The 15,399-nt window shown below is 45.0% G+C and overlaps 1 protein-coding gene across 6 annotated transcripts in view; it reads right to left on the bottom strand.

Annotated features, from left to right (window-relative positions):
• Positions 1–135: 135 nt before the first annotated feature.
• Positions 136–15,399, bottom strand: part of crebbpb (CREB binding lysine acetyltransferase b) — a 32,737-nt gene continuing 17,473 nt past the window's right edge. Inside the window, exons 6-31 of one of the 6 annotated variants that reach the window (XM_023423221.2) lie at positions 14,586–14,837; positions 14,370–14,469; positions 13,848–13,985; positions 13,606–13,723; positions 13,276–13,450; positions 13,092–13,154; positions 12,685–12,806; positions 11,903–12,085; positions 11,341–11,763; positions 10,926–11,099; positions 10,498–10,678; positions 10,066–10,184; positions 9,711–9,950; positions 9,437–9,525; positions 8,325–8,435; positions 8,115–8,171; positions 7,929–8,006; positions 7,707–7,774; positions 7,434–7,584; positions 5,963–6,109; positions 5,742–5,855; positions 5,453–5,618; positions 4,677–4,844; positions 4,250–4,411; positions 3,622–3,903; positions 136–3,515 (exon numbers count right to left, since the gene is read on the bottom strand). In XM_023423221.2, coding sequence (XP_023278989.1) covers positions 1,143–3,515; positions 3,622–3,903; positions 4,250–4,411; positions 4,677–4,844; positions 5,453–5,618; positions 5,742–5,855; positions 5,963–6,109; positions 7,434–7,584; positions 7,707–7,774; positions 7,929–8,006; positions 8,115–8,171; positions 8,325–8,435; positions 9,437–9,525; positions 9,711–9,950; positions 10,066–10,184; positions 10,498–10,678; positions 10,926–11,099; positions 11,341–11,763; positions 11,903–12,085; positions 12,685–12,806; positions 13,092–13,154; positions 13,276–13,450; positions 13,606–13,723; positions 13,848–13,985; positions 14,370–14,469; positions 14,586–14,837 — 6,254 coding nt within the window. In that variant the 3' untranslated portion in view covers positions 136–1,142. The remainder of the gene's footprint in view (positions 3,516–3,621; positions 3,904–4,249; positions 4,412–4,676; positions 4,845–5,452; positions 5,619–5,741; positions 5,856–5,962; positions 6,110–7,433; positions 7,585–7,706; positions 7,775–7,928; positions 8,007–8,114; positions 8,172–8,324; positions 8,436–9,436; positions 9,526–9,710; positions 9,951–10,065; positions 10,185–10,497; positions 10,679–10,925; positions 11,100–11,340; positions 11,764–11,902; positions 12,086–12,684; positions 12,807–13,091; positions 13,155–13,275; positions 13,451–13,605; positions 13,724–13,847; positions 13,986–14,369; positions 14,470–14,585; positions 14,838–15,399) is intronic. The other 5 variants (XM_023423224.2, XM_023423223.2, XM_023423225.2 and 2 more) reach the window with 5 other exon arrangements.

Genomic DNA, 15,399 nt, shown 5'->3' with positions numbered 1-15,399 from the left:
GGATTTAGCGCTTTCCCTTGTTTTGCATAATAGTAAACATTGAATTTGAGAAAATAAAAAGCAGTTGATTAATATCAATTACATTAATGCTGATCCCAACAAAGTTTTCTCCAAACAGAAAGATTAGAAGCAGAGTCTGTGGCACACAGGTTTATTTAACAATATGGTATATAAGTACGAAATGAGCCATTTGAACCATTTTGTACAGTGATTTCATTCTTATTTTTCTGCATATTTACAGTACTGTCTAGCTGCATGATTTACATTAGAGAACAGTTCATCATCAATTCAAGTTTAATGCAAGAGAGAAAATGATGCGCAAAACTCTCTGAATACAAATCAGCAGTCAAACAAGTTAATTTCCCACCACAGGCAAAAGAGTTTCAGTACTTAATGAGAATTTCTTTAGACTGAAGGAGAGAAAGCAATTTTTGAAACATCTGCAAGACAAATACTGGGCCCAGGCCAGTAAAAAGAACATTCTGGCACCTGTGAACATTAACAAGCTTCACTGCAGGTTTGTCTTACACCTGCATGTTGTGTTTGGGTGTGTGCAATAGTTCCTAGATCTATACAAATACGTTAATCTCCCATAGACTCTGCAAACAGGAAAGAAATTAAGGCTTTCCCAAAGGCAGTCCTTTTGAAAAATGGCATATTAGAATAAATTAGCCAGGAACAGAGAAACTGAGCAAGAGGTGAAACCTGGCAAAAAATTCCCAGACAAATAATTTTACAGTCTTCTCAACACAAATACGATATTAATTTGCAAAGGTACAAAATAAAAAAAAAAGAATAATAAAGTGAAATATTTTTTGTTTTGAGAAGTTTTGTTAAAAAAGTCAATACCAGAGCATAACAAATGAAAAACAAATTAAAACAACACAAAGACCAGGGCAAATTCTTGCATTGCTGGTCTGAACCAAAAATATATTCTTTGTGTCTTTGTTGTCTTCTTTTCAACAGCAATTATTAAATCACTCTGTGTTGGAAGAAAAAGCAGTCCCTTGGTTTAAGGAAAGTTCACAGTCTGTAGGCCTCATATGACTCATTTGTTTGTTTTTCTTTTAGCTTTTTACACCAGCAAGTACAAAAATTTCTCAGCTGAAAACAGAACAAGGCCTTTCTTCTGTCATGAAATGCTACAATCCTTCAACAAATTTCTCTAGCGTGTCTCCAGTCGTATCACCTGTCATACCCATGTCATTACTTAACCCCCCTCGGTTTGGTGTGTTAAGTTGTGGGAGCATGGCACTCTGCTCTGGTGTTCCCATGTGTCCCTGCTCCATGGAGCCAGACATGGGGCCTCCAAGGCTGGGGTGAGGAGAGCTGGAGTGGAGGGCGCCGTGCTGGGGTGAGGGCTGGGGCTGTATCCGTGGGGAGGGACTGGAATGCGGGGGCTGCTGTGAAGGAGGACGGGGCGACTGCACTGGGGCTGGGGAGCGTACTTGGTTTCCTAGGGTATTTGCCATTGTCTGGCCAGGTAAGTGAGCTCCTCCCTGGGCTTGGCCTTGGAGCATGTGGGGTTGTGGACTCATCGAGTTAGCCTGTGCTGGGGAGCCCATCTGCTGCTTCAACATCTGCTGTTGCTGTTGCTGCTGAAGCATGCGCTGCTGGAGGAGGTTCTGGGGCCCATCCATGCCCATTCCAGGTTGGCCCATTTGGGATGTGGGAGGGAGCTGGCCCATGGGCCCCCCACCTCCTTGCATAGCCATTTGCTGCTGCATACGAAGCTGGGAGTAGCTCGCTGGCCCCGGCTGCTGCTGGGGGAACTGACCGTGGCCCTGAGGCATGCCTCCCTGTTGTTGTTGCTGCTGCTGCTGCTGCTGCTGCGCCTGCTGCATCTGCTGCATCCTGAGCAGCTGCTGTCTACGGTACAGCTGGGGATTGCCATTTTGAGCAGCATTCATCATCTGGCCTTGAGGCCCCATGGGTGCCATGCCCTGGGGCCCTGCCTGCTGAGGAGGCTGCTGCTGAGGCGCCATCCCTGGTCTCTGCACCTGGTTTGCCATGGCTGCCATGGCCTGTATTCCTGCCTGGGACCCCAGCATGGCCTGAGGGTTCTGCTGCTGGCCCTGCTGCTGTTGCTGTGGCTGGTTGGCCTGGTACTTCGCTGTCCTCTGTTTAATGAAGGCAGCCATGAGGTGGGGATTGGACTTGAGAATGTTGAGGACCTGCTGTTGCTGCTGGGGGGAGCTGGGAGATTTGAGGGTGCGCAGTAAGTCCTGCAGGGCACTCGGAGCAATGTTACCAGGCATCCCACGGGGCATGTTTTGCTGCTGTGGTGTCATGCCCTGCTGTGAGGGCCCCTGGGGAGGCATGACCCCCTGCATTTGGAGACCCTGTTGCTGAGGCAGCATGGGCCTCTGCATGAGCTGGCCCTGCTGGGGCATGGGGGTTCCCTGAGCCTGCTGAGGGGCCATTGGGCCTTGTTGAGGAGGGACCTGTGGCTGATGTGCCTGGGGATTCTGCATGGGATTCTGCATTCCAGGACCCCACTGGCCCTGCTGCATAGCCTGCATCACCTGGGGACCTCGTGGCCCCTGCATCATCTGCATCTGGCCCTGCATGGGGCCCATCATTCGTGGGTGGTTCATGGGCATCCCATTCATGGCATAATTCTGCTGCTGCTGCTGTTGCTTTGCCTTGGCTGCCATTTCTATCTGTCTGGCCACCTTCAGGGCTGCCAGCAGTGGTTGTTGTTGTTGCTGCTGCTGCTGCTGCTGCTGCTGCTGTTGCTGTTGTTGCTGCTGCTGCTGCTGCTGCTGTTGTTGCGGTGGCTGAGGCTGAGGCTGCTGTTGGTGTGGCATGTTAGGCAGAGGTGACTGCTGCTGATGGAGAGGGGATGACTGAGGCCCTGGTTTGCCCTGTGGGACCGGGGTTGGGGGCTGGCTGTTGCGGCCATTGTTGGGGAAGCCTGGTGCAATATTGGCAGGATTTGGTGGCTGCTGTTGTTGGGGCTGGTTGGGCATGGGCTGGGGGGTCTGGGGAGTATTAGGCTGCTGTACAGAGTTAGGGGTGTCAGGGGCTGCTGAGGTAGGTGGGGATGGCAGGGGCATACCCCTTCCAGCCATGGTGGCCATTCTGCGTCGCATCATTTGAGCCTGCTGGAGCCTGTGCTGCAGCTGCTGCTGACGGAGTTTGTGCTTGATGTTGAGACAGAACGGAACAGGACACTTGTTCTCCTGACAGTGCTTGGCATGATAACAACATAAAGCGATAAGCTGCTTGCAGACAGGGCAGCCACCATTGGTCTTGCGCTTGCAGCCCTTGGTGTGTTGAACCACCCTCTTCATCTTCTGGCATGAAGGCAGAGAGCAGTTGGCATTGCGGCATTGACAGGCGTGGACCAGGGACTGGATGCAGCGCTGGATGCTGAGACGTCGGCTCTCCTGGGGGCTCTTCGAGGCCTCTCCACCCTGACTGTTGCTGTCGTCGTCTATACCCAGGCCCCACTTCACCATCTGGTGCTCATGGCCCTTAGTGTTGTAGCAGTTAATGCATAGGTCGTAGTCCTGATAGTAAAGAAGACCAAATTAAGATTATGTCAAGATTTAAAATGAATTCAAAACTGAAAGAGTAGATTGCAAAACGTTTTAGTACAGTGCCACTATTTCCTACCTCACAGACGGTACAGTGCCAGCGAGTCTCCACATGGTGTTTGCACTCATTGCAAGTGTACACAAAGCGGTCCTGGCCCTGGTTATGCAGCTCCACCAGCATGCACATCGTGCTCCATTTGCACCTTCTCAGAGAACTGAACTCCCAGTGCTTGTCCCTGGCCAAAGTCAGAAAGGCATCACGGCCATCCATTAGGTCACAGGTCAACAGAGGGTCGGGGTCCATTATGGGTGGCAGAGTGTTAATGACTGGCCCGGCATGGAGGTGGATAACAAAAAATACCTGGCAGCAGAAAGGAGGGGAGACAGTTAGTTAGTTGTAAGGACAGGAAAAGATTACAGCTCAAAATCCATCCCATGTAGGAGACAGTTCCTTACATGGGCTTTAAGCATCTCCACTTCTCTCTAAAGAGAACTGGTCCTGTTGTGCGTTTGTGTACTCATAAGCCTAGAATGTGCCAATAATAATGCTGTAAGCCATGTGCAATAAGAAAAAGAATCTATTTGGCACAATTGTACAAAATTTAAAAACTCAATTGCTGCAGTGTTGCACGGGGTTCACTTTTTTTTTTAAATGTCGAAGAGATTGCAAAAAAAAAAAAAACCACACATTTAGTAGGATTTCCCACCTCCTTATGCTTTTCCATCGTGGCGTAGAGCTTCTGGGACAGATCATTGGCTACATTCGGCATCCCAGGCTTTTTCTTATTGGCTCGGCTGACGCTGCTCTTGTTTTTGTTGGTTTTCTTGTTATTCTTCTTTTTGGCATTCTTGCTGTCAGTGTGGGCTCCCTTGAAATAGAGAAACATGAACGTTCAGACAAGCAAATATTGCACAACAGGCAAGATGAGGTTATGCAATTAAGCTGAGTGGTTATACAATGCCTGAGTGGCCACTGAAAGCTTTTATATAATGAGAACTTGAGGATGATAAAATCTGGGGTGAGACAGATGCTTAAACATCAGGCTGTTGATTTTGGCATGACATGAGCGTTCCTTTTTGTAAATCCTATTTCTAAACGCTCAGGACACCTATCCATCTCACCATCCAACTCACCTCTGTTGTCTCAGAGGAGGCCGTGTTCTCCTCCTTCTTCCTCTCCTCCTCCTCTTGCTCCAGCTCCTTGATGCTCTCCTCCAGTACATTAGGCCAAAAGTCACCCTCAAAGTACGGCAACTCGAAGGCACTGGTCAGCCTGTCTTCTGTTGCCTGCTTGAAAATGTCCTGAACACAGACACACAAAACTCTTGTCAAGTGATATAGTTATAAAGTTTCTAACGAGGATGTTAGGATGTTGACTTTAAATATTTGTCTATCTATCTATATTAATACATTGTCTATAATGTAGTATAGTAGTTTTTGTTACCAAATTTTTATAATAACTTATACCAAACAGAAGGGGGAGCCCCTCTAATGCTAGACACAGTGGCTTATAAAAAAATATACGCTTGCCTCATTAGAAGGGAAAAAAAGAACAGTTCAGTTGCATTTTTGGATTTCAAAACTGTGGGTAATATGGACAGATTTAATGTGGGGTTAATAATCACACCCAATAACTGAAGGTTTTTCTTTTTCTGAATTTTAAACATGGTAAAAAGTTTAAGTTCCTGTTGATCTCATTTTGTACAAAATGCATTTACAAAATATTTGTAATAAACAGATGATGCCAAACGTCAGACGTGCATCTGATAACCACCATCTCAGATCAGACAACCAGATTTACTCACTGTACAGTAACAACTGGTGGCAAAATTGTTAATCATGACAAGAAATTGAAAGACTTAATGTCCCATTGTAGTCACAAGATGTCATTATTGTGAGATCTTTCTGACCTTGTAGTCGTGTATGATCCTCTCAGCAAAAGCCTTGTCCAGCATCTTTCTGTACCACTCTTGAAGCCTCTTGGGCTTAGGGATCTTCTGGTCGGGAGGGTGGCAGTGGAAAATGTAGTCATCTCCCTCACTGGGTGGGCAGGCCCAGATGTGACCCATCACATACCTGATCAGGACACAAGGTATCAGCCACTTAGCACTTGCAGGAACAATACATTATTTAATACAGTTGTATTAACTGGAAAAAAAATGTAAAATACTACACAGAGTAAAGTTACTCTTCACCCACCCCAGCTTCTTCACATACTCCAGGTAGCCTATTAAGATCTCATGGTACACTGCAGTCCTTAGCAAACGTGGTCTGAAGAAGTGAATACTGTCAAGGTATGATATGTAAACCCGTCTGCAAAACAAATATGGAGAATTTGATTAAAGACAAATGCACTCAAAAATACAAACTAAACTGAGAGGAAACAGATATATTAGTGTTATTTTCTACTGTAGCTTTACCTGGTATTTGGAAAGGGGCACTCTGACCCGTACTCCTGGACGTGCATGCCAAAGAAACAAACGTCCACCCCGTCTATTTCCTCAAATGCAAAAAGTGCTTTGGTTCTGTAAGGGAAGCTCTCCACCATTTCGCCTGACTCTACAAACCTGTGGTAAAAGAGAAGCACAAGTAAAGTTACAAACAGAGCATTTCTGCAGAGAATTAAACCGTAAATTGCATTTTTTTTTTTTTATGTCAGTAGTCCACTCATTTTCATTATGGGTCCTAGACTCAAGTGGGCTTCTGAATCAGTTCCACAGTCAGTTCTTTCATGCATAGTAGGAACACTTTCAAATGGAGATTTAAATTTATACTTCATATGGACTCTTGTGGTTTTCTTGCTCAGCCTGTTCTTCCAAAATTGAAATCAATTACAGCACAAGGTATATTTTCTGTGTATTTCTCTTAGGCTACGTACACACTACTACATTTTCACTTTAAAACGGCATTTTAAAACAAAAACAAACAAATCTCCATCCAGACGACCATTTAAGCTCCGCATCAAATAAATAATCTCCATCCATACTATCACGCCTGAAAACGCTTATCAGATGATCATTCACATCCACTGGGAATGCGCAAGCCGGTGGAAACAGGAAGCAGGTCGTCTACTCTGCAGTTAGGTAGTTGCAGCAGAAAATACTATGAACGAGGAACAGCAAAGACAGTTGTAGCGTTAAAATTCAGAATTCAACTGCACAACAGCTGCAAGCAGATACAACAAGGTGAGTAACGCTTGTCTTTCGTTATCCATGTTGCTTTCACCACTGGTAGTCGAGGCTGATAGAACCAATCAGGGACCATGGGTGTCTACGTCATTGTTTCCAATGGTCTCCGTTTTTGCCCGTCCACACTAAAAATGCAACCCCATAGTTTTCAACCTAAAACGGGGCCAGCAACGTTTCCAAAGTAAGATGTTGATTATAAAATTGTGTCTCTGGTTCAAGACCATCTGGGGACCTTTGTTCAATATCATCCCTTCTCTCTCCCCTTTTCAGTCACCACCACAGTCTTTATCAAATTAAGAAAAAAAGATATCCAAAAAAAATGCCAATTTTAAGTGAAAAGATTGCTTGTGATGTGCAGAGTTCTACTGATGCTTTTCAACTCCTTCTGTCACTAATTCAAGCTCAAACATCTTCATTCACTTAAGTGAATGATGCTTTTGTAGACAAAAGCACAAATAAAATTCATGACACATCACATACACAGTAATCAATGAGCAGTTTCCAAACTGTGCTTAATTAATCGTAAACTTCTCTTATGGTTTGTTTTTTTCAATGAGAGAAGTTGTGTGAGGCGTAGGTTCCAGCTGGGTTTGCAGTGAGAGAGCAGGCACACGATGAAAACTACCATTTTATTCAATGAAAATTTAACAAATGTTTTTGCAAATCAGGGGAGACACACTTCATCAGTGGGTGAGAACCTTACCTAGACTTCATGCCAGGCTTAATCTCCACAGTTTTGTCTGAGCTGGCCACCACTCGCACAAACACCTCACCAGCCTCTGGGTGGTTCTGCCTTTTCAAGTACTTATTCACTCTGTCCTCAATGTACGTCCCCAACCTTGTAGACTGCAACCCTTTACAAGCACAAACACAAACACATATAAGATTAATTTCTAAAAATCAAAACTTTTCCATGATTAAACAAAGGAAAACAAAATGAAATGTAACTGTTGTTTTACTATTACATGTCACTTACGTTTGGCTGAAAACTTGTTTTCCTTTCTTGTTTTGCCAGACTTCTTCAGACAGTTGTCACAGATAAAGCTAGAGGATGAAAGATCAAAATGTTCTTTAGTGTCACCATAAATTAACTCCAGCAAATAGAGATTCCTGATAGTAAGACTTCTATTTAAGTGAATCATGGACTGTATATGCTTAACTGACTGGTCCGTTGTCCAACAGCCATAGCAAGACTCACCCTGATGGCCAAATGACTTCATAGTGCAGGGCGCAGATCTGATGCATCTTTCGTCCACAGTCTTTACATTCAACAAACCTGCCAAGGAAAAATATTTGCTTTTTCTGTGCTTTCCTTACAAAAACCAGTGAAGAAACATCACAACAATAAAAGTTGAACTGAAGCTACTGGCCAGACAGTACTCACGGTTCAGGGTCCAACATATCATTTTTCTTCTTTTCAAACTGATCTTTTAATATCATGCTGCATGAAAAAGACATAAAGAGACAACCAAGTTCATGTTGGCTCCTGTGATTGAAATTCCTTTCCACAGAATAAGTCCAGAGACACAACAGCCTGATAATCTCGCAAGATGATCACCAGGTAGCATTCAGCCACCCAGGCCTGGTAACTTACGTCTGTGGCTGTGCCGGGTCGTCCCCCAGGGTCACACTGTTGCCCTGGATCTCGTTGAAGCACTTCTCACAGAAGTGATACCTGTCGGCAATAAGGCCATATTTGGGTGAACTGCAGCCAGCACACACAGTAGCAGCACAGGCAAACCGGCGTACAGGTGGTAGAATGTAGAGTGAACGGAGCACGCGGCAACAACCGAGGACGGAGCATGGGCAGTGGATAGACGGAAGGACACAAACAAACACACACATACACACACACACACAGGCAGAGGTACATGTTAGTCAGAGGTAATGGTCATGATCCAGCCACTCTCATTCAAAGTGGAACAGAAATGGGGTAAACATGCTAAAATGCTATGTTAATGACGGTAAATGAATGTCAGCTACAAACAAATGTTTGGCAACACCAACTGACTGCATGCTGGAGTACGAAAACAACAAAACAAAACGACATTCATGGATAACGTCAGCAACATGCATTAGAATGATATGGTCATGCCAGGAGACAGGATGGGTGCTAATACAAATGTGCAGGTCTTTTAGGGAAACTGACTAAATTAGTTGTATTTTTGTAAGTGAAGGGTATTTTTAGCTCTAATATTTAGGTTTTTGAGATCAAGATTTGGGCTAGTGGTTAAACCTTGCTTAGAGCTTCTTAGATAATATGAGGACAGCATTACATTCTCATAAACACAGACTTTTTGTTGGAAGTTTTGAATGCTAAGTTGGTAAACCTCACAGCATTTAGTAGCATGTATCTGCAATAATTGAATGGTGTTGCATTGGAATGATATTGAGGTGCAGTAGCACTTTCTGCACAGCAGGGGGAGCTTTGGTGCTGGTTCTGGGGCATAACAGAGTTGTGAGGACAACACCAAACCCAATCATGCACATTCTGCTTGGCCACAACATACAACTCTCAGTGGTGTCTGTGACACCCCTGTAAAGGAAAGATCATGTGGATAAAGTCCCAGCTTTGTGGACAGGTGTGTGTGATATCGCCAGCCATGTTTTATCTTTGAAGATGCAGCTGCAAGCCTTCTCTTTACTACCCCTCCCTCACATTTTTACCCATCTCTACCCTTTAGCAGAGTCAGCATGCACTTTTACCTGTTCTGGTAGCTGTAGTAGGTGCCATCCCTGGAGATGGTACACAACTGTTTGCCGTAGCAACACAGCGTCTGGGGTGAGAACTCAAACTGTGGAAACACCATATAGACATTAACAAACCATGTCGTTGTGACAATAAGGTTGCACTCAAGCCAACAGCCAAATACAGGTAAAGATAATGCAAACTGGCAAGATGAATATAGTAAAAAGCTTATAAATAACAGATCTGTGCCTCAGCATTTTTCTGTTCAGTTCTGATCCTGTATCGTCTCACCTTCCTCCCGCAGCAATAGCCCAGGCCCTGCATGACGGGGTCTATCTCCGCTTCGAATACTTCTGCCAGCTTGGTGCAGTACTTGTAGACACGGGATGTTTTACGGTTGTACAGCCACGCATTGTTGAACATGAGCCACACATCGTCCACGTACTGCCACGGCTCTTGGTACTGACCCGTATCCAGCTTACGCTTGATAGTGGATAAGTCGATGGGATTCTTCACAATGTCAAAGTAGTCCTGTAGAGCAGGAGAGACATTTGCATGAAACGAGTTAATCTTGATTAACAGCATTTTCTGCTGGTCCTGAAACACTGAAATAATTATATCTGTGTATATAATTTTGGACACTCACAGGGATGCCCAGTAGCATGGGGTCTACAGGTTGTCTGAACGGCAGTGACTCTGGGTCTTGCCTGTAGAGGGCCTCAAGTGTCGGCATTAGGGCTTGTCTCAGTTCCTCTGGCTTGAAAACTGCACAGACAATAATAGTGTTATAAGAATCCATACACTAACAGCATACTACAAGAACAAGATTTGAATTCAACTTAACTGTTAACTGTGCAAATGCACTGTGATTGCAAACTGTACACTGGTGAATGCATCAAGAAAAAAATACCATTACAGGATACATGTATATGTGCTGAAATGAATATGTATATGAACAAATACAATATATTTACCTGATACTATGATCCACATTTAGATACATTTTTTCATCCCAAAATATCATGCCACAATATATTGCTACTCATTTAGTATGTACGGATGAGATGTGTGTTCTTACTTTTTTTGCGGTTCTGCGCGTTGGAGGTGTTTGATGTGCTGTTGGCACCACTGTCCTCCTCTTCTTTGGGTTCTGTCTTCATCTCCGGCTTCTTCTCCTCAGTTTCCATTGGTTCCTGCTTTGGCTCTGCTGCATCTGGCTCCTCTTTCTTCACCAGTGGGGGTTTGGTTTCATCATCCTGCTACATGAACACAACCATCGTTAACCAGCTATTCAACGGTGCTGAGTCAGGAAACCATTAAGTAGTTAATACATTTACTATAGGAAAGTGTTCCAAGTAGAATGAGTAGTAACCAGGGGTTCAAACAGCAAAAGACTTCCAGTCTTATCTACAGCAGACAGAAATGTGCTTCTTTCTATCTCTTGCCTCAACAATGCCTTTCTTACCCTAATGATTATTAAATAACCCTGTACAACTATGTGCATACCTCCATTTTTACACCAGTCTGCTTCTTCCCAGAGTTGCTGTCATCTTCTTCATCTTTTACTTCAGGTTTGGCTTCAGTGCCGCTCACGTCAGGCAGGGTCTGCTGGGAGCTCAGCTCAGCCACAGAGCCTGGGGTGGGCACTCTGTTATCTATACTGGCTGCTGCCTGGGACAACTTAAGGCAGAGGAAGCAGAGGACATTTTGGTCACAATATTGATCATTTATAAATAAAGTCGTACTGACTTTAATACTGGGGATCACTAAGAATGAACTGTCGGTGATCCTCTCTGAACAAAATATAGACAAATTTCCCTTTAACATAACTGAAAAAAAGATAAATGTTTGTTCAAAAGACATGTTGGATTCAACAGAAGGTGGCAGAGACGTAAGCGACACAAGTGCTGCAGTTGCTCACCGGTGTACTGGGGTGCTGTGGCTGCACTGAGTTGGGCTGCTGCATCTGGCTGGGGGGTTCAGGTTGGGGCTGCAGGGGCGTGTGCGGCTGGGATGGGTCAGGGGGTGTGCCCATGGCTGAGGGGGGACCAGGGAGGTTACTAGGTATGTGGGTTGGGGTGGAGGAGGGCCCACCCGTGGAAGCAGGGGTGGAGGGCCGCGGTGGCACCTGGGCATGTGGGGGAGCATGGTGTTGCTGCTGCAACTGCTGCTGCTGCTGCAGCTGCTGCTGCTGCTGAGGCGGCTGCTGCTGCTGAGGCTGCAGGTTGGCAGAGGCATTGGGTGGAGGGGTGGCACCCAGGCTGGGCTGGGTTACAGGGCCACAGGGCAGCTGGGGGCCAAGGGAGCCCAGTGCATTCAAAGGGAGGTTAGAGTTCTGCGGCTGCTGGAATAAAGAGGGATGCAGAGTTAGCACACCAAGGCACACCATTCATACAGCAGCCTACATGCTGGCACTTGCCGACAATACAAGGAGCACTGAACACACTAGGCACATACAAAATTTAAGTCTTAAGTCTTCTCACCTGTGTGACAGCAGCCTGTGTTATAGGCTGGCCCAAGCCTACATTCACATTCATTGCTCCACCTGCAGGAAACTGGCCCTGTGGCAGGAACTGGCCCTGGTTGGCTGACTGAGCAACCATGTTATTCGCATGACCACCCATCATTCCTTGAGTCTGAGGCATCCTTGACGGGGACATGCCCATCTGAAAAACAGAGAAGAGATGAAACGGACAAATCTAGAACCTGCCAGGTAAAATTAACAAAGTGAATGGAATGCTGCAAACATGCTTACTATCACTACAACAGTCTGCATAAAGGTTTCTGTTGTTAATTACAAATAAACAGCGTGCTCAATCAAAACCAGATCTAAAGACCAAGGAGGAACATTTAATGGCTTTAAGCCAGGCCCTAGCCTCTTACATGGTTCCATATAAGATTACTTTTTGGCAGCTAGGCAGCTGGATGTAAACAGATCAGGACCTATGTCAACCACAGGCAGCCCGTGTATAATTGCTGCTTTAGTGTCAAAATGGTAACAGAGTAAGAAATGAACGATCAATCAAAGACAGTAGGGCATCTCACAGTGATGAGAAAAAAAAAAACAAAAAGGAAAGAGGCAAAGAATGATAGAAAAGTGGAGCAAGGGAAACTGAACAACTGGGTACAGGACAAACATGGTAACAGAAACTGAAATATTCCAAGAGGAGCAGGTTAAAGAGAAACTGTGCTCTGAGAAATCACAGATTGAAAGACAGAGAGGGGAAAAAGAAGAAAATAGGCAAACACAGGAGAAAGGTCGAACCGGTGGGACGGAGCTCATGTTCATCTGCTGTGGATGGTTCATGGGGGAGGGAGCACGTGCTCCCATGGGTGCCTGAGACATCTGCGCATTCTGCATTGCCATTGGGTTAAATTGATTGATTCCTGTGGGGATAGATACACACACAATTATATCCCTGTTTATTATTCTTGGGAGTTGTTGTAATTCAATATTCCATGTCCTACTGGGCTAGACATGGGCTAACATCAGAGTTCAATAAATGTATTTGTTAACGGGTTAAACGATCAGGAACACACAGGAAACAATATTTAAAAGCGAAACCATAAGTATACTTAGAATTTATATCTAGGAATATTAGCTGAAAGGGGAAATATGAACTACTTTTCCCAGGAAAACAACTGCTAAGAGAGCAAAGAGTGAACACATACCTTGGGGCACCTGCATACGGTTCATTATCTGATTTGGCATGTTGGGCATAGGCACAGGTCCATCTATGAGACGACAGGATAGCGCAGTGCTCTCAGTTACAGACATATATTTGAATAGGCATCCTTCTAGTTATAATATATGATTACTTGTATCAACCAGAGTGAAAGAAGTTAAGTTACTAACTGGGAGGTCGGACAGCCTGTCCTGGGCCCATGGCGTTGGGCTGACCCATACCAGGCTGCTGAGGCCCAGCTGTGCCCACCATGCCAGGCTGTTTCTGGAGCCGTGAGCGTCTCTTCTCCTCCAGTTCCTTCTGGATCTTGTAAATTTTTTCTGCCAGGAAGTGGTAATACTCATCCTAGTGAGAGGATGAGAGGGAACAAAAGACAAACAAGACATTTTTAAAAGAATAATGATTGTGTCTCTTAGTCTCTGGATCTCATTTAAATTTTCTGCTGGGAGAACAAAAAGGTCTCACTCATAATGGTGTGAAGTGTGTATTATATTAGTTACCCTGCTGTTAGCTGACTCATACATGTCACCCTCAACCTTGCGTGCGTATGCCACCAGGTTCTCCATTCGCCGGTCCTTCAGTGCTGCGGGGTCTGGGGTGGGGAATATGGCTTGTACTCTGATGAAAGAGTTGAAAAAAAACAACAAAACTCAGAAACAACCTGGTGCCCCATGTTTTATTCTATTTGCATATGAATAGAATTTGAGTAATTGTAATAAATTGGCTTTATTGTTGGACTTACAGTTTGTGCACCAGGTGGGTGCGCAGGTCCTGAGTGACGTGTTCATGCCAGGCCTTCCTTACCCCCGAAGCAGAGAGTGGGGTGGCAGTGGGCAGGTTTCCCAGGCCTCCTGCTACTGACCCATCTGGCATCAGCTGACTGTAGAGCGGAGAAAGGAACTATTACTTTCAAAGTAATCATTATTGATAATTCCAGAAAAGGTTTCATAAATAACAGTCTGAACATACTTTGCAATTTGCATTGTTATAAAAAATTCCCCTCCACATACATTTTAAAATGTAATACATCATACATCAGTTCATGGATGATTGATTTGAAGCACTGCTGCCAAAAAGAAATGAGTGACTCATTATCTTAACTAATTCACAGTCTATAAATTAAATGACACCTACATCCTAAGATCATGTCATTATTTACAAGATGACACTGACTGTTGAAGCATACATTTCTTGGGAAGGGCATTCACAATAAAGGGCTGCAAAGGTCTGGTTCTGTGTACGTGTTAAGGATGAGAGTGCTCACTTGTTGAGTGTCGAGGCTAGAGAGGAGTCGGAGTGCATGCCAGTCTGGTCTGAAGAGGGGACACCCATACCTCCTGCCATCTGGTTCATCTGATTAGTGCCTGTAAACATCATTTACAAGGGTTTACAATAAAATGGCTTAGCAACAGATTTGTAGTATTGTTACAACTTACACGCAAGCCTCCAAAATGTTACTGAAGTCCCATCTATTCCTTACCTAGTGGGTTCATATTTCGCAGCTGCTGGTGCTGGGGACCCTGGGGGTTTTGCTGAGCTGGACCCTGGCCCTGTCCCTGGACCTGAGCAGGGGACTGGTTCCCATACGGCAGGCCCAGGGCAGCATAGGCCCTCTGCATGGAGCTGGGGTCAATGTGCGTGGCAGCACTGTTGATGGCTGTAGCGCTAGGCTGGCCAGGTCCAACTGTGCTGATGGCGTTCTGCAGGCCAGCCCCAGGGGAACTTAGCATGGCTGGAGGGAGAAGACAAAATAAATAAGGGACTTGGAAAACAAAACAAAGCATTTAATGAATACCCTGTAATAGCAAAGGAGTAATTGCTGCTTCTGGAATCACATTATCTTAATATCAAAACATATATGTATGTACATTTTTAAACCCAAATAATTACCATTAGTAAACTGCCATCTTATCAGGGTTAAGAAAAAAAAATTTTAACATGAAAAATAATTGGCTATAAAAAAAATAGCTGTAATAACTGTTTTCTGTGTAAAGAAAAAAAAAAACATCTTCTTGAGCCTCCATCTAAAATCCCTGCCAGTGCTCCCTGCTGTGTTGATTGCTGACAGGAAGCACGCTGCCTCTGTGGGGGATTTAAACCTGTCATAGAGCATTTCAACCAATCAGAGAGCATGTACTCCCAAGACCCTGCCCCCACTGATAGCAGAGCCACAGCGCCCCTCCCCTGGGTGTCACATTACAGGCCCAGCCTTTCTAGAGGAATCCTCTCCCTGTGCAAGCTCTCGCAGTCAGCGAGCCAGCACAGAGCTGTGGCGTGGAAACACAACCTGCAGG

This window comes from Seriola lalandi, unplaced genomic scaffold (assembly GCF_002814215.2).
Source record: "Seriola lalandi dorsalis isolate HSWRI2012SDOR001 ecotype SW California unplaced genomic scaffold, Sedor1 jcf7180002054690, whole genome shotgun sequence".
Taxonomy (NCBI): Eukaryota; Metazoa; Chordata; class Actinopteri; order Carangiformes; family Carangidae; genus Seriola; species Seriola lalandi.
This window is presented reverse-complemented; position numbering and strand designations above follow the sequence as displayed.